The sequence below is a fragment of the Oxyura jamaicensis genome, chromosome 30 (genome assembly GCF_011077185.1).
Source record: "Oxyura jamaicensis isolate SHBP4307 breed ruddy duck chromosome 30, BPBGC_Ojam_1.0, whole genome shotgun sequence".
Lineage (NCBI taxonomy): Eukaryota > Metazoa > Chordata > Aves > Anseriformes > Anatidae > Oxyura > Oxyura jamaicensis.
Window position 1 is genome coordinate 498,391 of NC_048921.1, and position 24,650 is coordinate 523,040.

Here is a 24,650-nt window from a genome sequence, read left to right on the forward strand (position 1 = left end):
TGCTTTATTCTCCCGGCAGCACAACTTGACCCAGGAGATAGTGTTTTAAAGCTGGCCCAGAGCAGCACTTCGCACGAGGTCTCGAGTCACCGGGCTCCTCTGGGTGTCGGGCTCCGCGGTCCAGCAGGTTTCTTCCCGGGGGATGGTTTAGCAGGGGGCAGGGACCAGGGCGTGGCCTTCTGGCACCAGGGCTGCTGTGTGGAGGGGAGAAGCCGGATGCCAGGTCAGCCGCCAAGGTCGGAAGCCGGGTGGCATCCTCGGGGAAGGGATGGGAACACAGAGGAGCCTCAAGGGTTCTGCCGGCATTGGGCTTTTGGCTCCGGTCAAAGTTTGAAGTCGTGGCTGCTCTTTGGAGAGGCTGGGGCGGCTGGATTGTTTGGACCCCAGCTCAGAAGCCAAAATGTGGTGATTTGGTGCTGTTCGAGGCTCTTGGCTTCCTCAGTGAGCCTGCCACCACCCTGGTAGAAGGGCTTGGGTTTCCTGGAGGTCCCATTTCATTGCTGCTGGTCCCATACAGATGTCTCCAGTCCCTTGGGGCATCTTGGAGAACATCAGGTGCCTTTGTTGCAGTCTCTTGGCCTTGAGCGTGTCCCTTTTTTCTTCTGGAAGAAGCCTCCAACCCCTCATGGAGGACTTTCAGGTCTGCCCGCAAGCGTGCTTGGCCCTTCTCCAGGACCCAACACATCGTTGGTGCCGTGGTGGTGCCCATAGCACCCTGTTGGGTGGCATGGGGCCACCCAATGCCTCTGTTGAGGCTCTTGTTGTCCAGATGTTTGAGATCTTGCTAGCTATGGGATCCTTGCTGAGGGTTTGGAGGAAGATGGGGAAGAACCACCTTGATCTAGTGTGGCTTGGGCTATCTGCAATGGGGAAGACAGACAGATGATGGTTGGCACTTCCCACTCCTTGCTGCAGAGAGAGGGACTTGGATTTAACCATGGGGACAAATCATCTTTTGGTCCCAGAGACCTTTGGTATGATCCATGTTGGCATTTAACTCTGTTTTTATGCAACTTCGGAGAGCTCAGTGGCCTGTTCTTTGGCTTGTTAGTAACAAATGTCATTGCTAAGAGCAAATATCCCTGTTGAATCGGGTGAAAAGGCAGTAAGTTGCCCAAGCACCTGGCATCCCAAGGCGTTAGCAAGGGAAAAAGGGAAGGGGAAGCAAAAGTGGGATGGACCAAGGGAAAGGTGACTTCTGGCCCAGGGCAGGAATCGAGGATGTGGTGATGGGAACATTGAAGTTTCTATCAGGAGGATGCTACTGTTTGTTGTGCCCGCCACAAATGTGGAAGAGCCACCGTAGGCAGCAGATGCAGCCAGGACTGAAATGAGCTTGGAGCAAGCCCAGGAGAAGATGCAGACCTGATTATAGCTGCACATGGTCAAAGGAGGGTGGGAAGGGCCGAACAGTCCTTGGCTCTTTTTTGTCCTAAGTCCTTAATGTTTGGGGTGATATGGGAGTCACCGTGAAATCCCCACCCTGTTATGCCATAACACCCTGGTTCCACGACGGGCCTTTTGGAGGTGGAAACATTCCTGCTGTCCCGTTAACCAGCTAATAACTGTCAAAACTTATTTTGCAGCTCCACGAACGAGGAACATTTAGAGTTCCAGAAGGCTTTGTACAGAACGGATGCCAGGAGCTCCTTGGACCTGCGAAACATGACCGTGTCTGGCAGTGTGGCCTGGGACACCTCTTCCCTGGAGACAAGAGCAGGTGACGGCAGAGAAGAAAGCACTTTAGAGAGACTCTCTGGCTTGAAGGACTCGAAGGACATGCGGTGTGGAAAGGAGTCGGCATTCACAGTGGATCCCCAGCTTGTAAATACTGTGCAGGTGGATCCCGAGGAATTGGAGAGCGACTCCGAGGACCTGGACGCCAGCAAGGTGGCAGCAGAGATGCCCAGCCCTTGTGCAGGGGTACCAGTTGGTGGTGGGGAAGAGAAATACCTTAAAAATGAACCAAAGCAACTTGAAGGCCTCAGCAAAGAGCACTTAGAGAAAAGCAAGAGGGGAATCCAGAGGGTCGACTGGATTTCTAGACCCAACAAAAGCCCAAGTCCTCACTACAAAGACATAAGCAAGCCAACAGATGTAGCAACGAACATGCCCATTCGGGGACAGGCTGTGCGTGAAGTGCCTCCTCCGCTGACTCCAACGGTGTTCCGAAAAACGCTAAGCCCTGTCCTCAGCAAGTCCAAATCCCTTGAGAGCACCTCGTCCCACAGGAAGGGGCTGGTGGTTGACTCAGATTTGGGCGAGATCAGCCCGCTCGGTGCGGCTGAGTGGACGATACAGAAGCCGGGTCTTCAGCTCGGCACGGACCTTGCCGTTGGCAAACAGTCCTGGACGGTAAATTCTGAAGACTCGGTGGAGAGGATCCCTCTGATGTCTCTGGAGCCCGCTCCCTGCAGCTCCTATGACATTGAGATGAGGCCCTACGTGTGCAGCGTCTTGGTAGAGGAGCAGGGGAAGGAGGAGCTGGGCCCGGAGGAGGACCCTACGGTGTACACATGTATCGAGTGCAGCATTTACTTCAAGAAGAAGGAACATTTGATGGATCACATGCTTCAGCATAATCGTGGACCAGGGAGGGACCAAGACAGAGATGCTTTGGGAGGGCAGTGTCAGTTCTGCTGCAACGAGTGTGGATGGGCCTTTGGAGACCCCACATCCCTGGAACAACACAAAAGGCTCCACCAAGAATCCAGGGAAAAAATTATTGAAGAGATCCAGAAGCTGAACGAGTTTCCAGACGAAGGCCGGGAAGCCCGGCTGCAGTGCCCCAAGTGTGTCTTTGGCACAAACTCCTCCAAGATCTTTGTCCAGCATGCCAAGATGCACGTCAAGGAGAGGAAGGACCAAGGGGCAAAGAGCCTGAATCTCTTTGGAAGCACGGGCAGCGGAGAAATGCGGGATAGCCCTGTGCACAGCATTTACAAACACTTCAAACCAAATGAACACATGCCCCTGCAAGTGCAGGTACCTCATGGTAGCGGCAAAGGGCTCAGCACCTGCATGCTCTGCAGCTTCCCAGCCCCCAACGAGAACATTCTCAAAGAGCACATGAAATACACCCACTCCCACCTCTCCTGGGACATGGAGCCATACGAGGAAGACCCCAATCAGCCAGGAACTAGCCGAGATGCCTACAGCCCGGCCAGGCCTGGCCGGTTTGCAGAGACTGATTATTTCGGCAAAGCAGACCGGCTCTTCCCTCCGCCGCACCAAGAAAGCGCATCTCATTATGAAGCTGTTCATGGTTTTTCCCTAACCCACCCGAGACTCGACAAGAGCAATGGGGCTAGTAAAAAGGACTACCAGTCATCAGGGTTTCATGCCAGGAAAGCAGCTCCGTACGCTGCCCCGCACAATAACCTGGGGCTGTCGGGCCTCTCTTCCGCCAAGGTTTATTCACAGTTTTCTTTGCAGCAGCTGAAAAAAAAAGCAGCAGCTCGGCACCTTGAAGCAGAAGGCGACAGTCTCAGGAGCCACTCAACGGGGCTGGAGGACATTAGGCACAAATGGATGCTGATCAACGACATGGGGAGCGTGGAAGAGGAGATCTCCGTAACCCCAGATACGGACTTGACTGAGAACAGAAGCATCAAACCTGTCACCATCCCTCAAGCTGCCTTGGACCTCAAGAGGACGTTCAGAGATACCTTGAAAGCCACGGACTCTTCGATAGCCTCAGAGGAGCAGCAGCACCAGTTGCGGATGATGGTACCCCTTGTCCTCCTGGAGGAGGTGAACCCGCACCCCAAGGCGACGAAGCGGCCCCGGGGGAAGCCGTTCAAGAAGAAAGCAGCGCTCCCTTCCCGGGATTTCATGGTGGAAGAGCCTCTTCCCTTGGATATGCTCCTGCTGGACTCTCCTCTGGAGGGTCCTCTGGAGCTCGATGACCTCTTGGACTCCGACTCGCCCATGCTGAAGAACGAGGAGAGGAAATGTCCCTACTGCCCAGATAGATTTCACAATGGTATCGGGCTGGCGAACCACGTGCGGGGCCACCTCAACAGGGTGGGGGTGAGCTACAATGTCCGTCATTTCATCTCAGCAGAAGAAGTGAAAGCTATTGAGCAAAAATTTTCCTTCCAAAAGAAGAAGAAAAAAGGTAGTATGTATTCAATTCACCGTGCTTTCTATTTTCTTGTTTTAATTGATGGGGTTGAGAAAACCCCACTGAGGATGGGTACGTATGGTGCTGTGGCTGGCCTGTATGGCAGTGGCTACGGTGCGTTTCCCTGCTCCATCGGTCCTCATCACCAACTGACGGGGAACAGTTGTGTCGGGTGGAATAACGCTCCCCTCGAAGGCCTGATCCAGGGTTTTAGCCGCTGATTGTCTGTCCTTCTTTCTGCAGTTGCGAACTTCGACCCGAGTACATTCAGCCTGATGCGATGCGAGTTCTGCGGGGCCGGCTTTGACACACGCGCAGGGCTCTCCAGCCACGCCAGGGCCCACCTGAGGGACTTTGGTATTACCAACTGGGAGCTCACCATCTCGCCCATCAACATCCTCAAGGAGCTGCTGGCCAACTCGTCGGAGCACCCGATGCTGCAGGCAGCGGTGGGAGCGGAGCCCTCGTCCCCCAGCCGAGAGGCGCACGGCTTTGTGCCCCGCAAGAGCATGACCCCCATGTCCGAGTGCAGCGTTCCACGATCTCCTCTGTCCCCGTTCCCCCCATCCTGGGGAGATGAGTCCTTGCAGTCCTACAGAGACGGTGAGTGTCCCTGAACGCACATGCGAGCCAGAAACCCTTTTGATAATCCCAAGCCGGAGCCTTGCATCTTTCTGTTGAACAGAGCCTCATTGGAGGGGGGCTGTTCATGGGGGATGGTTTAGCTGGTGCAACCTGATGTCGATACATGCATCCCCATGGGTCGCGTGCTGTGCTGGATGGGTCTGATCCTGCTCTTGGGCAGTAGACGGAAATGTGGTAGATGAAAGATCTCGAGGTGGATGGAGGGATTGACTCCTGCCTGGGAGCTGTGCTTGGATGCTCAGGCTTTGTCACGTAAAAAGTGTCGTGTTTAAGAATGAGGTTTCCATCAGCGAAACCTGGAGGGTTTGTGTGTTGGCAAATCACGTTGGCATGTTGGCAAATTGCAGGGCAGAGTACAGCTGGAGGTGAAGAGCAGAGCGTGGTCACCCTCCTCTTTGGCCATGCAGAGGGCAGGAGGAGCTGTGTTCACCCCTCGGCTGTTTGTTTCCTGTAAGCATATGTTACTGCGGGGGGAAGTGTACATTTTAGATTTGGGTCTGAGCTGGTCTCCTTCCATCAGTGGAGATCCAAACTGTTCACACAGGAGCATTGGTTTCAGAGCAGTGGCCATCCCAAACAGCTTTCAGGTTTCCCTGTGAGGTGCCAAAAAACTGACTTTGCACAAAGTCTTTGCAGCAACAGCATTCTTGCAAAGACGGAAAACTTGCTTGCACATTAGGAAAAAGTAACTCTGGGCATTCCATTACCACCTATGGAAACCTGCCACTTCTGGTAGTGCCTTTAAGTCCTCAAAGCTGCTTCTTGTTCAGGTTCTGCTCAGCACAATCCTACGTTGGCTTCTCGCTGCAGGGATGTATCTGTCTTTAATTGAAATATCAAAAAGCCTGTAATCCCGGCTCTCCAGTCTGTTCTGCATGCCTGGTCGCTCTTTGGAACGAGTCTTGACCATAATGAACACAAATAAAAACACAGACAAACCCAAGCTCTCTTTTCTTGGCATGGCAGACCCTGGAAGATGAATAGCTCCCATCCCAGGGTAGCAGCTGATGCCAATGAGAGGCTTTTTGGAGGGCTCTGCTGGGTTTCTCCTGCCAGTGGCTGGATGCTCTTGCTGCCCTCGACTATCACTCAGCAATTGCTAGGTCTGCCAGTGCCCAGAATTCACTGTCACAAACCATTGTAGGTAGTGCTGCTGTTTTAAAAACTCAGGCTCAGGATTTAGTAGAAATGGAATGTGGAAATGTCTTGGTGAAGAAAGAGTACAGCCACCTTTCCATAACAAACCACTCATAGGGAAGGGGGTTAATGCAATTCTTAACATAGTGCAACTAATATCAAATGTCCCCAGTGTTAAGTTTAAGAAGGAGGAGAAAAAAAAAAGGAGCATGTCTTGAAATACGATCTTGCTTATCGGTTCAAGCAATGTCACTCAACTTTTCAGCATGTGATGCTGGCACAGGGCTAGGAACATCTCCCACTCCTTACTATGCCCATCTCCAGTTGCCTCGAAATGCCAGCTGGCTGGTTGCAACCTAAAGCCAGGTCACCGGAAAGGGTGTTAGACCCGAGGGGAAAGGATGGATGCTGCTCCACACTCCGGTGTTCTGAATGTGGTGGTTGCACCGTGTCATTTGCCTACAAAACGATGGGGCAAGGGGAGAAAAGCCCACCCTGTCAGGCATGGGATGGAGGCACAGCACGGGTGTTTGGGAGAAATCAGGTTGAGAATCATCTGGCCACGAAAGTAAAAGCAGGGAACTGGAGCTTGACTTGGGCATGCTTATTTTAAACCCGTGTGAGATTCAGTGCGGACGCCTTGGATGAGTGTGACCTGCAAGCAGCCTTGCAGCTTTGGAAAACAGAGAGCAAGAGTTCAAATCCACTTTTAAATAGCACTCCTGGATTTGCTCACTCTGTGTTTCCTTACAAGTCATGTCTTTGGGAGCAAATGTGAAGAAAATGAGTAAATGAGAGCATAAAACTCTCTGGTTCGGACTGTGTGCAGAGCTTGGCAACCAGAGTATGCACGGCAGATCACTTGGAGATATTGATCAGTGTTAAGGGTGAGCTTTTGTATTTAAATCTGATCCTGAGAGGGCTGAAACACTTACCTGGCCCAACCTATGGGGAAGCTGCTGCCTTCCTGGGGCAAGAGACATTACTGGAAAACACCAGCCTGGTACAGCTCTCTGGTGCTGGTCAATTTTTAAGCAGCACTTCCTAAGAGTATAGGAACTGGTAATCCCAAAATGTTGGGTGTCAAGCAAGCAGGGCAGAAGGCTGGCTTGGCTGAGCAGGGATTTTTTTCCAGAGCTTTGGCAGAAAAAGAAAGTGCGTGGCCACTGGAAGTGAGGTCAGGTGACATGGAAGGACTACGGGGATGCTATTTGTAGGGAGAAAATTTGTGCAAACAAAGCCCAATTAGAATTGAAGTTGGCCAGCACTGTGCAGGACAATAAAACTTTTTAATATGTTACCGCTGGTCCTCCTTTCGCTGTTAACATTGGTCCCTTCCTTGGTGAGGTTGGTCACCTCACAAATGGGGACGTAGACAAAGCAGAGACGTTCAGTGTCGTCTTTGCCTCTGCCTCTGTAACACTGACGATGGGCCCTGGGACGCTCAGTGAGCTGGAGGACCATGACTACAGAAACAATAAACTCTCTGCCATCCCCAGACTTGTGTGGGATTTGCTGCTCCAGCTGGATGCATGTAAGTCTATGGGACCTGATGGGACCCTAGGGTATTCGGAGAGCTGGCTGACGTCACGACACCGAGCCTGCTGGAGCTGAAGAATTTTGGACATCGCTCTCAGACATGGGGATTGAAGCCTCTTAGCTAGGAGCGTGATAGCTTGCTGCGAGTTGAACCCCTCCTTGTTTTGCTTTGAGTCTGAAGCAACTCTTTCAGGACGAGCTGGAAGCATCTGTTGCAACCGATTTAAGAACGAAACAGCACTCGTCGCATTGCAATATTTATTTAACTCTTGTTCTGGCCACAGAAAAGCAGCTGAGCAAACAGTTACTGAATTGTGGTTGGGGATAGGGGGGTGACGGGTCTGTAGCAGGAGGATTTCAGGCTGTTTATGAACCCACCTGTCCCCATGTCTGTTTAAATCACTCGCGAGATGTTCAAGCAAACTCCCTGTGTCCTCATGGGTCTTAGCAGCCACGCTGAGATCTCAACTGCTGTTCTTTAAGGGCACCTGCTCAGCATTAACGTTCTCTGCTTGTGTTTTATGCTAATTCCATAATTTATAGATGGTTTTAAGCAATATTGATGAGGTACAGGCCGGTAGCAAGCTATGGTGGCAGGTGGCAAAGCAGGGATCGATAGCGTGTGCGTTCAGAGTGAGTTTTACCATGCAGACAGGCGCGTGTTGGCGGTGTGGATGCTTCGGGATGGCACGACCAAGTTTATGCTGGCACGTTCCTGGCACACAGCATGAAAGCCCATCTGACAGCAGATTGCCTTTCCATCTTGTCGGCACAGCAGCACTCCAAGTCAGCGGCATCTCCACGGCGCTGCCTGTAGCGAGCCAGTGGGGATGGAGGATGCATGGCTCCATCTCACGGCAGCGGTGATGCTGGGACGCGCCAATCGCTCGTGGCTCAGCACCTGCACACTGCAAACCGCTTCCTGCTTCCTTCCTGACCACCACCAAATGAGGAGCATGAGCTGCCAAAAGGTTTCTGCCTGCGTTGCAAGATGCATCTTGAGCTGTTAATGTTCGAAAGCAGCTCCGCAGTAGACTCTTGGCTGAAACCCTCCGTTGTGCTACTGCTGAGTGCCAAGATCCCCTTTCTGGGGAGCATTGTCGTGAGCTGTTTTCTGGTTTGGCTGCGGTTTGTGGTTTCTAACAGGGGTGCAAAGGGAAACGAAGGTGGAGGACTCTGCTTTGTTTCCTGCAGCCCGGAGAGCAATTCAATGAGCACAGTTGCATTCTTGTAGCCAAATTACTGCAGTGCCACGCAAGAGCAGACCCTTGGATGGTTTTGGTGCTCCTGGGGCAAAGCCTCCCCTCCCAGAGCTGCTTGCGGGTGGGATGCACAGCCAAACCAAAGAGCAGTGTTGAGAAAGGGCTGTGGGTTTAACCGCTCCTCTCCTGACAAGCAGAGCATGAGAGATGGGTGGCTACTGCTGGTCTTGCACACTTGGCTGCTTCTCTAACAAGCCAGCCTTTAAGCAAAACCAAGAGTCAAAGGGAGGAAGTAGGTGTTTGGGTCTGTGGCAAGAACCTGAATTTGGCTGCGCAGGTCAGAACTGAGTGTTGGGTGTTTAGGTAGGAGCAAAAACAGGATGTTGAGAGACGTTGGGGGACCCCGGGGGTCACCAGTGTTCCCTCCTGCTGTTGCAAAGCAGACCCACGGTACCCAAACCAACACCTGATGCTCTCCTGTAGACTACAAATCAAATCTTTCCCTTTTCAGACATGATTTCATTCCCTCAGTCGTTAGTGATTCCCTTTCCAGTAGGTCTGAATGCCCTCCCTGAAGTGTTTGCACTCCAAATCAGACATGTTCCTGCCTCGGTGCTGTGGAGAGCAGAAGGGTTATTTTAGCTCTTACCCACCCCGGGCTGGGCTGTGATGTAGGAGTAGGCTGCAGCATTTGCTCTGTTTCAGTTTTTGAACACCTTGAAAGCCTGAAAACTTTTTTTTCCACACTTTTCTGTGGGACTGCTGGCTCTCAAGCTGTCTCCAGTCATCCTTGTGGAGTTGGTAACTGCTCTGGAGAGGTCCCTGCACTTATCCATGGCTTTCCACGCAGGCTGTGATGGGCAGAGGTGTCCCAAGCTGCTGCTGCTGCCTCCTTAAACCCCATCTCGCCTTGCTAAAGACACTGTGTATCTCCTACTCCCCACCTATTGGCAGCTGCCTCAAAGAACACGTGGCGCTTCTTGGCAGGCATTGGGAAGTATTAGGCAATTGCATCCTCCCCAAAACGTCCTGCAGCTCTCCTTCCTTGTAGCCTGCCTCACCTTGTTCTGTCCCTCACTCTGTTTTTGCAGCCCTGGTGCCGTTCTCTTCTGTTGTTCTCCCCCTTTTCCAGATTTAACTCCCCTTTGCTTCCCTTGCTGGCTCAGAAGGCAAAGTCTGCCAGACCTAAATTTCCTTTCCTGATCTGTTTTTTCCCTGGTTTGTTTTTGTTGGTGCAGCCGAAGCAGCGCTGGGCTCGGAGGCTCAGACAGGTTTTCATGAAGTGGCTGGAGGCACAAGCAGCAGGTTTGGGGTGGCACATCTCCCCAGATCCTCTGCAGAACTTTGTCTGCAGGGGGTTTTCCAAGCGTCTTTGCTGAGCACAGACCATCAGTCGGTGCCCTGTGGTAGGTGGAAGCTAGCAAATGGTTTCCAGTTTTCAAGAAGGGCAAGAGAGAAGCCCCTGGTAATTACAGGCCTGTCAGACTCACTTCGGTGCCTGGTAGAATTATGGAGAAAATTACTCTGGGCATTAGTGAAAAAAACACTTGGAAGACAGCGCAGTCATCGGTCAAAGCCGATGCACGCTCATAAAGAGAAAGAAAGAAGGAAGTCACGCCCTACCAATTTGATGTCCCTTTGTGCCAAGGTTGCCCACCTGGTGGACAGAGGCGGTAGATGTGTTTTTTCTTGTCTTTTAGCAAAGCTTTTGAAACTCTCTCGGTACCCTTCTGGAGAAAATGTCCAGCTCAATGTGGACACGATGCGATGAGTGAAGAGCTGGCTGAAGGGTTGGGCTCAAAGGGTTGTGCTAAATGGGGCGATGCATCAGGCTGGCGGCCGGTTGCTTGGTGGTGCTCCCCAGGGCTTGATTTTGGGGCCTTTTTTGCTTATTTATTTATTTTTTTCAATGTTTGTATCGATGAGCTGGACACAGGCATTGATTGCACACCAAGGAAGTTTGCAGATGATGCAAGTTAGGAGGAGCTGTTGATGAAGGTGTGTTGATGAAGAGACGAGAGCGCTGGGCAATCACTGACAGTAAGAAATTTAATGAGCAAATGCCGGATTCTGCAGCTGGGATGGTGTAAGGCTGGTTGGCTGGTAAGGCTGGGGTGCAGCCATCGATGGGGATCTGGGGATTTTGCTTGATGGTAACTCGGTGGTGTTGATATTTGACTCAATACAAGCCAATGATGTGCTCAGGTGGCCAAAACGGTCAGCCATGGGCCGGCGTGCATTGAGCATGGCATCGCTGACTGGGGGACGTGAGGGATTGTCCCTCTCTGCTCAGCATCAGCTTCACCACGAGTGCTGTGTGAGGGCTCTGCAACATGAGGAGGATGTGAAAAATAGGAGAATGTGCCCGAAGGAGGGCGACGAAGTTGGTGAAAGGACTGGAGGACATAATGAATGAGGAGCTGAGGATATCTGGGAATTGAGCTGGGAGATGAGAGGGAGGTGTTGATCTATCTGGTGACAGGATGCAAGGTGGTGGTTTTGGGTTTAAAGCTGTATCAGGGGAGGTTTGGATTGGATATTAGGAAAAAGTTCTTCCCTGGTAGGGTGGTTGGGCACTGGAACAGGCTCCCCAGGGATGTGGTCATGGCCCCAAGCCTGCTGGTGTGCAGGAAGCATCCGGACAACGCTCTGAGACAAATGGTTTAACTCTCGGGCTGCCCAGGAACTGGACGTGATCCTTGTGGTCCCTTCTGACTCAGGATATTCAAGTGTTCTGTGACTCAAGTTGCCTTCAGCCCCTTCCCAGATACTTGGAGAAAATACTTAATCATTCCAAGAGAGCATTTCTCCACTTCTTTCCAAATATAACATACGAAACATACCAAATTCCTCCGAACGATGATTACCACCACTGGCCAGGCCAGATGTCCTCTGGGGTTATTTCCCAGTAGACCCGAACAATTTCCTTCATCTCGTTGGCCCAGAGGTGATACTGCTTTGGTTCTTCTTGTTCCGTTCCCAACAGTGGCTCTGTCCTTATCTCACTACATCCTGGATTTCTGCATTTATTATGTACTTTTTGTACTCTTCTTTGTGTATACTCTTATATAGTGTTCTGCTCGATGGTTTAGTTGTCTTTTCAGCCAACAAAATCTCTGCCCTGGTAAGCCGATCATCAAAAAATAGGAGAATGCACCCAAAGGAGGGCAACGAAGGTGCTGCAGCACTGCATTTGTCTCTGACTCCCACCCCTTTGGGAGCAGGTTGGATTTTGTTCTTTTTCCCCCTCCAGATCTTCTTCCAGATTTGGTCTGGCACTGGTCTTCCTTGTTCTCCAGGCACTGGCTCCAACCCTAATCAGGATGACATGAGGCTAGAGGACGTGTGGAGAACAGGGGGCTCCTTCCAGGGGACAACCAAGGAAAAAGGGAGAGGGGGTGAGTGTCAGGGGCTGTAAAATTCGTTTTAAGGGTGTCAGTGGGGACTGCAATGTGGTCTGCTCAGAGCCTCGAGTAGGCACAGCCCTCCGCATTACTCCCTCCAGCTCTTCTCATCCTGGGTGTGAGAACCAGTGTGGCTGAGGCCAGGAGACAATCTTGATTTTGTGGGATCCGGGATAGGGACATGTGAATATTCCATGCAAACCCAACCACGCCAGTTCAGGTTCTAAACCTAAACCAAGTCAACAGGGTTTTGTGCACAGAAGATGAGGGTGGTCGTCTCCCAGAGGAGCCCCTAAGAGACGATTTCTTCCCCCAGCGCAGCTAAGGCTGGAAGAAGATAGACTTCTTTGAGCCTCGTTTCCTCCTTTTCACTTTGACTTGAGCCCAAAGACCTAGGCACAGCTCTGAGGCAGCTCTGGTTTCCATCCTGAGCGTTGCTTTCTCTTGTTAATTGTGGTTGCTGTGCTGCAAAGGGAAAGAAAAGAAATCAAAACGCTTAAGCTTTGTGGACGGGGTCTTGTGTCCTGCTTGTCCCACGCTGGCTTTGTTAATTGCAGATGAATGGAGGCTAGAACCTTCTGGCGGTCTGTGCCTGACCCCATATGGAAGTGAGGCCAACTTCAAAGCCACCTCTGGCCCTTCAAGGCCGTGTCACGTTGAGTTTGGAGGGGATGGAAGTGACAATATTCCCATCCTGAGCTAATGTGCCCCGAGGACCCTCCTCACATCACAGTTCTCAGGGCACGCTCTCCTCCTGTGCTGGCCTTTCCGATTTGTGTCCCCACGTGCTTGTTCTGTGCTCACCCGCTGCCTGACCTACTTTCTGCTGTCTTTTGATTCCTTTCTTGAGTTCCAGGTTATTGAAAAGCTCCTGTTGGCCTCCTGCTTCACTTCCCTCCTTCCTCTATGTGGGGGCAGAGCGGGCTGTTGTCCTTGATACCATCTTTTCTCATGGGCTCTGAAGATTTCTGGTGGTGTGCAGTGCCGCAATTGAGCAGAAGGAAGCCGAACACTGTTCTCTAGCCCAGATTTTAGCTCAGTTTTCACACAAACTGGGCTACAGACATGGAAGAGGGCATGAAATCTCTCAGACAGGTCTTTCCATTGTCGCTTTTTCAGGCTGTGGGGTGAAGTTGAGTCAACAAACAGAACAGAACCGATTTTCCAGGTGTGTTGGAGTTATTGGGATATTGGCTACTATTGTGAGCTTTTCGCTCCCCTATTCTGAGAGGGGATGTGTTGCCTCGGCACCCAAAAGCTGTCTGAACGACATCCCCTGTGTCATTACAGCCCAAAGACCAGAGCCTCTGGGGGTTCTCAGCCTACTTCAGTGGGCTTTGAAGCTTCCTAAAATGTCAGGAACTGCCCCACTGTGGTTTTTAATTCTTTATTTTTTACCCTGACAGAAGCTGGCAGTGTTTAATCTGCAGCCCCACTTTTTAAGTGCTTTGTAAAATCTTCTGATGCAAACGTGAGTGGGAATTTGAACCTCTAAAGGCTTCCCTGTGCTGAAAAACCAAGCGTCCAGCGTGTGGCTTTGGTTTATTTTAGCTGTGGCTCTTGCGGGTGCTTTCCTCTTGGTTTGGTTTCATTTGGTTTTGTTTGCTCTGCTCTGGGAACGGCAGGCCATATAGCATTGCGGTGTAATTTCAGACAAAATCTGCAGGTTTTGGGTCCAACTCGTGCAAGGTAATGGCTGCACGTGCTTTCCTCCTCCCTGCTCCCATTCCTCCACGTGGCTCCCAAATTTGTGGTGCTCTGGGCCCCTCTGGCTGTCATTCAGCTGCATAGCTCCACCGGTGGCAAAAGTGGCTTTTTGAGCTCTTTATCTTTTCCTATAGGGGAAAAATGATTTTTTAAGTTTTATTTATTTTTTCCCCATCAGGCAGGCCAGGGCTTCCTTCTCCCAACACTAGCTGTGCTTTTGGGATAGTTTTTGCCTAAAACCTGAAGTTCTCAGCTGGCTGGGGTAGCACTTGTTGGGCTGGTAGTGTTTTTATTATTATTATTATTATTATTATTCAGGGAGACTTTGCTGCTGTTGCCTGTCCCTTAAGTTTTTGACCTGTGGTTGTGCATTATTTGTACTACTCCCTTTGGGGAGCAGGGCGGCAGTGCCTTAGGACAAGCCCGCTGGCCCTGGACCCCTTTTAGCAGGGGGGCAAAATTAACTTTTTTACTGGGAGGGCAAAATTACCCTTTTTACTGGGGGCAAATTACCAAGGGGGAGGCAGACGGGGGGGCTGTGGGGCACGAATGGCAGCAGCGTGAGGGGGGCACGGGGCTGGGCCTTGGCCTGTGTGTGGGGGCAGTGAGGCCCCTGGGGGGCGAGCAGGGTGAGGGGGTCCAGAGAGTCCCCCCTTCGTGTGGGGGGGTCATCGCTGTAGGGGGTCCCCCCCCCCATTTGTGTGGGGCCCCCCCCTTCATGTGGGGAGATCCCAGTTGGGGGCGGGGGAGGTTCTCCCTTTGTGGGTGTGTGTGGGGGGTCCCCGCTGTGTGGGGAGGGTCCCCCTTCGTGTGAGAGGGTCCCTGCTCTGGGGAGCTCCCCCCTTTGTGTGTGTGGGGGTCCCCCTTAGTGTAGGGGTCCCCCTTTTTGTGTCTGGGAGGTCCCACTTATGTGGGTGGGGTCCCTGCTGTGTGGGGAGGGTCCCCCTTCACGTGGGGGTTCCCCCCTTCACGTGAGGGGGGTCCCCCTATGTGGGGGTCCCCCTTTTTGTGTCTGGGGGTTCCCCTTGGTGTGTGTGTGTGTGTGGGGTCCCCCTCGTGTGTGGGGGGATCCCCTTTTTTACAGAGGGGTCCCCCTGTTTTGGGGGGGGCTCCCGTCCCTGCTCGATCTCTCGGCGCTCCTCCCACCGCCACCACAGGCACCCCGCGGGCTCGGCGCTCGCCTGCCCGCCCTGGCGTCGTCGGCGGGCGCGGCCTGAAGCCGGCCCGGGCCCGCTCGACGCTCGGCTGCGCGGCCTGGCGGCCGCCCCGCATGTGCCGAAACCAAGATGGCGGCCTCCACCTCCTCGCCGCCCAAAGTGACAAAAGCGGCGGCGGCGCCGCGGCCCCGGGACCGGGACCGGGGCGGGGAAGGCGAACCCGGGCCCGAGGCGACGCCCGAGCCCGGTGAGCGTTCCCCTCCTCCCGTCACCACCGCGCCCGGGCCCGCCCGCGGCCCCCACCCCACCCCCTCCCCGCTGCCGCCGCCGCTCCGGGCCCGGCTCCGCCGCCGGCCTCAGCCCCGCCGTCGGGCCTGGGCCCGCTCGGGGAGCCCCGGTGCCGGCCGCTGCCGCCCGGCCGCCGCTCTCCTTTGTCCTCAGCTACCGCCGAGCCCCCCTTTGTGCCGCACGGGGCCCCCGCCGACCCCCCCGAGCCCGGCCTTCCCGGGCAGCACCGGCCCCTCCCGGCTCTCGTCACCGGGCCGAGGCGGCTCTGCTCCTGTTCTCAGCCGCCCGTGCTCACCCTCCCTCTGCAGGGCCATGGGCAGATCCCCGAGGTGGGGAGGCAAGCCTTGGCCATGCCCGGGTGCCGTCCCCGGTGTAGGAAGCATCCCCCCACAGCAGCACCGTGCCCCCATGGCAGCCCCAAATCCAACCCGGAGCCCTCACGGGGCTGTCAGCAGCTCCGTCTGTCCCCCAGGGAGCTGTCACTGTCCCCAGGTGCTCCCAAGGCCTGCTGGCGACTCACAGCGCCTCAGCCCCCCGGTGGCGCGGGTGTCATGTGCTGAAAGCATCCGTCAGCCCTGCTCGAGGCTCGGTTGCTGCGGAAGCTGCAGCTGTTTCCCCCCCTTGAGCTCGGCTGGGCAGAGCTCCCCATGTCTGGTTATGGAGCAGGGTGCAGCTGGGAGACCCTTTTCTCCCCTTTCTTCTGCTTTCCTCCCCTAGCATTAACCAAGCTGCACACCTCTCCTCGCCCTGCCCACGCTCAGGGGCTTGACGGTCTCCTTCTCTTGGCAGTTCTGGCACCGGAGGAGGAGGAGTTGGTGGCCATGGAGGTGGGCTCACCGCCGCTGCCAAAGAAAAGCGCTCCCGCCGGGCAGCTGGATCAGCCCACGAGCAGGATAGGGACCAAACTGTCTCCAGAGCCGCCTGGGAGCAAGCCAGAGCCTCAGGACTCCAAATGTGAGTACCTCCCCCGTGTCCCGCCGGTCGCCGTCTATCTTCTGGGGGTGAATGGGGGAAATTGGCCTCGCTGGTGGCTTTGCGGCAGGGAAACGGTGTGGAGGATCCGGCCTCTGGCTGAGCTGGGCTGTGACCTCTTAGAGATGGGATAGAAGCTGCTTCAGAGCTCGTGCCTCTGTTGCTTCCATGAGCAGTGGCCTTCCTGAGGTTGTTTTAGCTCAATGTGAGCCGAGCGGCCTCTTGGCGAAGCGGGCTGAAGTGCTGAGCATCTCACCTCAGAGCACAGCACATCCTGTCCCCGCAGCATCCATGGTGCCCTGAATATGGGGACGTTGCTCACCAAACTCAAGGTGTGGTGCCCCAAATTTGGGGACGTGGTCCCCCAAACTCAGGGATGTGCTGTTGGAGGCTGAGAGGTGGGAGACTGTCAAAAATCAAGTGGGAGATGCACCTCGGTCAGTCCCTCCTGTCCCTTTCAGTGCTCCTAGTTCCCAAAACAGCAGTGCATGGTGATGAGGTTCACTTGAGGTCCCCTCCCTCCCTGCCAGCTTTTGGAGCCTGCCAGCGACTGGTGGGCCACGGGCAGGGCTTTCAAAATCACATCCAAAAGCGTCCCCGCCAGCCTTGAGCAGGGAGAATGGCAGAGCTGCGCGCACGAGCAGCGCGCTTTGTCCTCCTGCAGCTCTCCTCTCCCTTCCCTGGTTAATTCCTGGCTTCCCCAGGGGTAAGCAGAGAGCCTGGAGGTGTGAGATGAGGGCTCGGGACATTAAAATCTCCTGCGGTGGCACCTGGTGACCATGACGAGCCCCGACTCCCTCTCTTTTTTTTCTCTAACTGCAGCCCAGAATCTCACGACGTGCGAGGTGTGTGGTGCCTGCTTCGAAACCCGCAAAGGCCTCTCCAGCCATGCTCGCTCTCACCTGCGGCAGCTTGGCGTGGCCGAGTCGGAGAGCAGCGGGGCCCCCATCGACTTGCTCTACGAACTGATGAAGCAGAAGGGCAAACCCGACGGCAGCCCCATGCCTCCCACCCTCGTCAAGAAGTCCGGCTCTCCCAAGGACGGCGCGGCGGGCTCCCCGCGGCCCGCGCTCCTGGCACTCGGCAAGGGCGGTGAGCGCCCACCCGACGGCCCCGTCAATAAAGCCATCAAATCCCCGCCGGGTTTCTCCAAAAGCCTCTCGCAGCCGGGTTCCCCCATCCTCAAGAAGGTGCCGTCAGCGCTCTCGGGGTCCCCCTCTCCGAAAAACCCTGAGGATAAGAGCTCCAAGCTCTCACTGAGCCCTCTGCAGAGCTCCCCAAAGGCACAGTGGCCGCAGGTGGATGAGGAAGGACCTCTCAATTTGAGTGAGTCTCTTTTCCCCCCCCCCCCCTTTTTTTTTTTTAACCCTCAGTGTTTCCCCTTAGGTCTCAGGTGGCAGAGATGGAGAGGGGGAAACCCCTGGCTTCTCCTGGCATGCATCCCTTTGCTTGGTGCAGGGGTGGGAGAGCTCGGTGCAGGAGGCAGCGTTTCATTGCTGCAGTGCCCGAGGATGCAGCAGATCATGCTGCTGTGTCACGACTGTCAGAAGGGGACGGCCCTCGTTGTCTGGGCTTCTGTTTGTTCCCCGTCATGATTTCAGTAAAACTGTTCCCCCTTGCTGGCTCTCTGCCCTCTGAGCTCTTCGTGTCTCTGTCTGCAGCCAGGCACGGAGTGTGCTGTCCTCTCCTGAAGCCCGCTGGTTTTTACTCTTCTCCAACAGTGCCAGATCTTGCTGGCAACCTTTTCCTAAGCAGTTTGAAGTGTTCGGCCCCTCTGGCTTGTTCTTTCTTCATCCTTTTTGCTGGCCGTGCCCAGCAGAGCCGGGCAGCAGGAATAGCCCACATCCAGGGTTGTGTTGCTGCAAAAACCATCTGGCCTCCTCCAGAGTGAGGAGGAGACCCTCCCCCAGCTGGAACCAGGCGCCCAGGTTGTGTCCCGCAATAAGAGCAATCACAGAGGACACAAACATCTGCTCCAAAGCATGTCTTGACCCTTCCTGCTCGCTCACAGGTGGGCAGAGAGGTCGGCCGGGTCCAAGACACAGTCGCGGGGCCTCGGTGGCCTGCAGCGGTACCCAGCCTTGCATCAGCACGCAGGGTTTGGTCGCACCTCAGCTTTTCTCTGCTGTTTCCCCACTCACTCAGTGCGCAGGCTTGCTGGGAAGGACCCATGCTGTGACCCTGCAGGTGCGTGGTTTGTGCCTCCCGGTGTTTCCCAGCCGTAAGTCCAGCCCTAGCCAGTTCTTTGGGAGACCTCGTGCATTGCCAGTCTCTTAGGACAGAATTGCACCATGTTTGGAGCTGTTCCCTGCAACAAACCCATGGAGAAGAGAGTGTCTGTCTGCCGGGTTCAGTCCTTGCCTTGTACTGAGAGTGCCGAGCGTGGCTTTAACACCTCATGTCCCTCGGCACCGAGGGGCTGGGCGTTTGCAGACCCTGCAGGGTTTCTCCTAGCTCTTGCTGGGGCTCTGTCTTGGCTGGTGTCGTGTCTTTCCCAGCCAAAGTGCTCTGGGACTGCAGCACATCCCCCGGCTGGGCCGGCTGATGGGGACAGCTGCAGTGGCTGGGTTTGCAGAAGCAGAAGTGCTCTCCAGATGCAGCTTCTCCACCAGCAGTCAGAAAATGCTGCGTTTGGCCCTCGTTCTTCATTGCAGCTGGGTTTAAATGCCCTCATCAACAGCAAAGGCTTCAAAACTGCCTCGTCCCTCTTCTCCCTAAACTGGGGAGGGTGGAGCAGACCTCCCTTCTTTTGGGTGCCTCAACGTATCCGCCTCATCTCGGTGGCTCCCCTCTCGTTGCTGCCCTGTCCCTTCCTGGCTTCGCTTCAGCAGCACCCAAAACCCAGACCAGCCTGTTGCCACCTCAACTGAGGCGGTGAAATGAACCACCGCCACGTCCCCCCTCCTGTACAACGCTCCCTGAGCATCTTGGCATTGAACACCTCTCCTGCCTGCTGCTGGCAGCATCTCACATCTCTTTGGGGCAGGGATATGTCTCGATTCCCCATCAGGGACTGCTTAAATCATGCACTCATCTCCTCGAGCTGGTGTGGAGCCCTGAGGGGCTGCAGGTCACCCCCTTGGTGTGGAGGTCTTGCCACGTGTTCCCCTCCAGGACGCTGCGTGGTTCAGGTGGCAGCTTGTTTTCAGCAGCCAAACCTTCATCTCCCTCCTCTTCGTTATCAGAAACATGCTGAGATCCAGGGCCTCGTGGAGGCAGGAGATGTGGGGAGGGGGGTGCGGAGATGCAGTGCTGTGTTTTCCACAGGTCAGCGCGGTGGGTTTGATCCTGCTCGCTTCCGCATCCAGTTAAGGACTGGCTTTGGGCGCGCAGCTTTGGTTTTGGGCTGCCCTGATGGGGATGTTCTTGGCACCGCCGGGCTGCATCCTGCAGCCCATCCGCCTGTCTTGGTGTCACGGTTCTCCCTTTCCTCTCCCTGCAGCCTCTGGGTCGGAGCCGGTGCGGGACATCCGCTGCGAGTTCTGCGGCGAGTACTTCGAGAACCGCAAGGGGCTGTCGAGCCACGCGCGCTCCCACCTCCGGCAGATGGGGGTGACGGAGTGGTACGTTAACGGCTCGCCCATCGACACGCTGCGGGAGATCCTCAAGCGCCGAGCCCAGCCGCGGAGCAGTGCCTCCAACCCTGCCGGCCCTGGGCAGAAAGCCATGGCCAAGACCCTCCTGGGCAGCATGGGACCCCTGGAGCCTCGGGGTCCTGGAGAGCTTCACATCCCCACCCTCGCCAAGAAGGTCCAGCAACCTGGCAGTCCCCTGGGGCAGTCTCCTACCTCGTCCCCACCTCCTACTGCCCGGAAGATGTTTCCAGGCCTTTCTCCTCCCTCCTTGCAGAAGAAGCTCAAACAAGACCAGCTGAGGGTGGAAATCAAGCGTGAGATGATGTCAGGAGGCCTCCATGGAGACCCCCACCCCTCCGACCGAGCCTGGTCCCCGCGGGAGGAGATGTCTCCCCTGAACCTCTGTAAGTGCATGGCTCTCGCCTTCCCCCCGTCCAGGGGCCGGGTGGGACCGCGCTCCCTTGGTGCTGGGGATGTGGGATCTGAAATGCAAGGCTGAAGGAGTTGAGGTTGTTCAGCATGACAAGTAGGCTCTGGGGAGATCTCGTAGTGGTCTTCCCGTACCTAACGGGGACTACAGGAAAGCTGGGGAGGGACTCTGACGGGGTGTAGCAATAGGGACAAAGGGTGATGGCTTTAAACTAAAAGATCGTGGATTTGGATTAGATAAAGGGAAGAAATTCTTCACCATGAGGGTGGTGAGGCGCTGGAGCAGGTTGTCCAGGGAAGATGTGGGTGCCCCATCCCTGGAAGTGCCCGGGACCAGGCTGGATGGGGTTTGGGCAGCCTGGGCTGGTGGGGAGGGGTCCTTGCCCATGGCAGGGGGCTGGAACTGGGATGGGCTTTAAGGTCTATTCCAACCCAAACCATTTTATGGTTCTGCGATACGTCTCACTCCAGGAAGGGGCTGTGTGTTCTCCTTAGCCATCACTGAGTGCTTTGGGGTCCTCCTGCGGGATCTGCTCCTGGTTCCCAGCTTCTTCTATGGGTTGGGGGGGGAGGATTGGAGGGGTGGGCACAACCCTGCTCCCCCTGAAGCCACCCCTCTCTCCCCACAGCCTCCCGAGCTGACCCAGTGCGGGACATCCGCTGCGAGTTCTGCGGCGAGTACTTCGAGAACCGCAAGGGGCTGTCGAGCCACGCTCGCTCCCACCTCCGGCAGATGGGGGTGACGGAGTGGTCGGTCAATGGCTCGCCCATCGACACGCTGCGGGAGATCCTCAAGAAGAAATCCAAGCCCTGCGTCATCAAGAAGGAGCCTCACACCTCCAGCATTGAGCCCCCCAAAGCGCTCGGGGAGGAGGGGATGGACCCCAAGTCCCCCAGCAAAATGCTGCAGGGCATGTCCCTGCCTCCGCTGGGAGGGCGGACGGGGAAACCCAGCTCTGGCGGTTCCAGCATCAACCGGGAGCTTTCGCTGTCGTCGCTCACCAGCAAACCCCAGGGCAGCTTCCTGACGCCTCTGTCCGCCAAACGGCCGCTGCAGGACGACCGGCTGGGTCCCCACGCTGAGGTGAAGCACAAGGCATACATCCAGACCGAGCTGCCCTTCAAAACCAAGTCCATGCACGACAAACCCGCGCACACGTGTAAGTGAGGACGCGCGGGGAGGTTTGTGGCTGGGCCCGTGGCAGGGTTTGGGGGTACCCAGGGGCCGCGGGAGGAGCTGGATGTTTGCGGTCACGGTCAGCCTGTCTGTGTGGCACCGTGCCGGGATGGAAGGAGCGAGCTTCTTGCTCCGGGTCTTTCCCGTGGGAGACCTAGAGCACATTAGGGAGAGGCGAGCGGAGATCTGGGGACCGGTTGCTGTCCCCAGTCCTGGTTAGCCTGTCTCGTTGGAGCCTCCCCTGGCTGGTGCCTCCACCAGACCCCCGGAAGGACCCTCCTGGAGCTCATCTGGGACATAAACCAGAGGGGGGATTTCCTTCCCTCGGGCTGCAAATGGCTGGTGGCGGGGAGACAGCCGGGATGGGGTGGGGATCCGTCCCCAAGTCCCCTGCTCACCCCCTGCCCCGCGCCCCCAGCCAGCGAAGCCTGCTGCGAGCTCTGTGGCCTCTACTTCGAGAACCGCAAGGCGCTGGCCAGCCATGCACGCGCACACCTCCGGCAGTTCGGCGTCACTGAGTGGTGTGTCAATGGCTCGCCCATCGAGACACTCAGCGAGTGGATCCGGCACCGGCCCCAAAAAGCTGGCGCCTACCGCAGCTACATCCAGGGTGGCCGGCCCTTCACCAAGAAGTTCCGCAACTCCTCGCATGCCCGGGACCACGACGGCGCCCGGAGGATGCCCCTGAGCCTGCAGCCCAGCGGCGTGGCCCTGCTGAGCAAGGGGTTGGCCGCAGACCTGGCGCACGGCGAGCCCGGGAAGATCCTGGACAGGGGAAGTGGCGGTGAGCGACCCATGGTCACCTCTCCGCTCTCACTGGTGAAGATGGAGGAGCATCAGCGCCCAAATATCCACAGTGAGTTGGGAGCCAGCCAGCAGAGGGGGGCTCCTGCTCCAGAGGGAGCTGGCAGAGCACCAGGAACCCCCCTGTCCCCATCCCCTCTGCCTATCCCTGGGGCGTGGGGGGAGCTCTCTACCCAAGATCCCCCCCACTTCACTCTTCAGGGAGCTGGTTCCCTTTGGTGGGAGACGTATGGAAGCTGTTCCCTATCCTGAGAGCCCTGTGGCTGCAAGCAGGGAAGCCACGCCATGCCCTTGCACTGTGCCCCCTCTGCTGTGACATGTTTTTGTCCCTCGTTCTTCCCCCGCAGAGTTTGAGCGGAGGCAAGCGAGGCCCCTGGATAACCCCCTGCACCGGGAGGAGGAAGGGGCCGACTTCCAGCAGAAGATGGAGGAGACACGCCAGCCGCCACCAAGGATGAGGCCGGTGCCCTCCCTGGTTCCCCGCCCGCCACAGACCTCCCTGGTGAAGTTTGTGGGTAACATCTACACCCTCAAGTGCAGGTAGGTTGGCTCTGGGGGCGGTTTCCTTCCAGAGAGGGCAGTGTGCTGAGTCCCTGTGGTTGCCCTTCCTCGCCCCACGCAGTAGGCGGACCCCGCTTTCCAGGGGGCTCTGCTGGCGGCTGTCCCCACGGGGCCAATGGAGGAGCCTCGAGCCAAACCCTGAGCAGCCCGGCTGATGTTGCTGTCCCCACAGGTTCTGCGAGGTGGAGTTCCAGGGGCCCCTCTCCATCCAGGAGGAGTGGGTGCGGCACCTCCAGCGACACATCCTGGAAATGAATTTCTCCAAAGCAGACCCGTTGCGGGGCGAAGCCCCGGCCCCCGAGCCCCCTGCCGTGGCTGAGGCTCAGTAATGGAGCCAGCCGAGGCTCGGCGATGGAGCCGCCCCGGGGCACCCTCCGCCCCTCCCGTGCCTGCACGTCCCCCCACGGAGCAAACCTCAGCCCCCCAAACCCAGCACACACGGTTTTCCAGCCAGGCTTTGGGGGGCCCTGGCCACAAGCACTACACGGAACACGACGCCCCTCCGCCGGCAGCGGGGTTTGGACTCTGCCCTGGGGTCCCGCCAGAGGGGTGGCACTCGAGGCCGGTTCCCTGGCTTGGGACGGGGCAGGGGGATGCTGGCGGCGGGCATGCACCCTCAGTCCCGGCTGCAGGGCCGGTTTAGCCCAAAGATGCGGGAGCTGCAGCCGCCTCTGCCAGTTCGGGGCCAGGGGAGCGAGACGCCGCGCCAGAAGGGAGGGGAGCAGCTCGGCCTGGCGTGTGCTGTCTATTTGTATATGGCCCTCGAGTTACTGTATATTCGATTTGCGTAGACGACAAATTTAGCTCACGTAGGTGTCGGAGTCTGTTGTTCCGGGGTTGCATGTTGCCCCCTTCCCCCGAGGCAAAACGCTGCCTGCCCTCTGCTACGTTAAAGGGCAAGTCACGGATTTACTGCTCCCGCCTCATCCCGTTGCCACCTGGTTCCCCACCCCCACCCCCACCCACCCCCATTTAACGCGGGACCGCGGGCTCCCGGGGCACCGGTGGCACTGGGCGGCGGCAGTCAGAGGGGCAGTGGTGGGCGCCAGCCCCTGGTGGGGGCCAGGGAGTGGCGACGGTGGCCACGGGGCCGGGGCTGTTTCTCCGACGCTGCTCCCCTCCCCGAGCGACCGTGGTGTAGCCGCACACAGGCTCGGCGCTGCCGTCTCCCCTCCCCAGCCCTGTTCACTGTTGCTTTTTTTTTTGTTTGTTTGTTTTTGTTTTTTTTTCCTTGTCTAGCTGCATAGACCTTTGACTTTTTTAACTCTAGTTTTGTGTAGAGGAAGAAATAAGGAGCATTCATTTTTATTTCCAAGTCCCGAGCCCAGCACGGCTCAGAGGGAAATTGACCTTTTAACTTTTTTCATCAGGCATATTCTGGTTATTAATGTACCCGGGAATATGTACATTAGATTAAACTCTTCTGGAAATGACCCCCAGGAGGCTGGAGTGTGGTGCGTGGGTGGTGGCCCCTGGCTCCGGCCATTGTGGGGTCCCCACAGAGGCTTTTTTGGGGGAAACAAGGCATTTTAGGACCATGGGGGCGGTGATGGAAACGTGGCCCTACAGGGGTTGGGTGGCTGTGGGTTGTCATCCTGGTGCTGGGGACAACAGGGTTGGGACGTGTCCTCAATGGGTGGGCTGTATCCTGGGAAAAGGGGACACCGAGGTCCAGGTGAGGCCATGCCTGTTAAACGTGGGAGCTGTGACATCATTAAGGGTTCACAGTGTGGCCGTGTCTGAGGGCATGAGGACACCGGGGTTGGGACATGGCCCAGTGGTGTGGGGACAGTGGGATCAGGCTGTGTCTGAGGGTGTGGGGACACCAGAGTTAGAATGTGTCCCAGTGATGTGGGGACACGAGGCTCGGGCTGCGTCCCAGTGGCATGGGGACGCCGATAGTGGGACGTGCCCTAGGGGCACTGGG

General features: G+C 56.3%; 1 protein-coding gene across 5 annotated transcripts in view; it reads left to right on the forward strand.

Moving 5' to 3' along the window:
- WIZ (WIZ zinc finger) overlaps positions 1-24,157 on the forward strand; it is a 44,654-nt gene extending 20,497 nt beyond the window's left edge. Inside the window, exons 3-12 of one of the 5 annotated variants that reach the window (XM_035308714.1) lie at positions 1,587-4,123; positions 4,370-4,729; positions 15,995-16,159; positions 17,000-17,503; positions 19,620-19,927; positions 20,027-20,156; positions 20,811-21,341; positions 21,777-22,214; positions 22,510-22,702; positions 22,896-24,157. In XM_035308714.1, the coding sequence (XP_035164605.1) occupies positions 1,587-4,123; positions 4,370-4,729; positions 15,995-16,159; positions 17,000-17,503; positions 19,620-19,927; positions 20,027-20,156; positions 20,811-21,341; positions 21,777-22,214; positions 22,510-22,702; positions 22,896-23,052 (5,323 nt within the window). In that variant the 3' untranslated portion in view covers positions 23,053-24,157. Of the gene's footprint in view, positions 1-1,586; positions 4,124-4,369; positions 4,730-15,021; positions 15,165-15,994; positions 16,160-16,999; positions 17,504-19,619; positions 20,157-20,810; positions 21,364-21,776; positions 22,215-22,509; positions 22,703-22,895 lie in introns of those variants that run through there. The other 4 variants (XM_035308712.1, XM_035308713.1, XM_035308716.1 and 1 more) reach the window with 4 other exon arrangements.
- Positions 24,158-24,650: the final 493 nt, after the last annotated feature.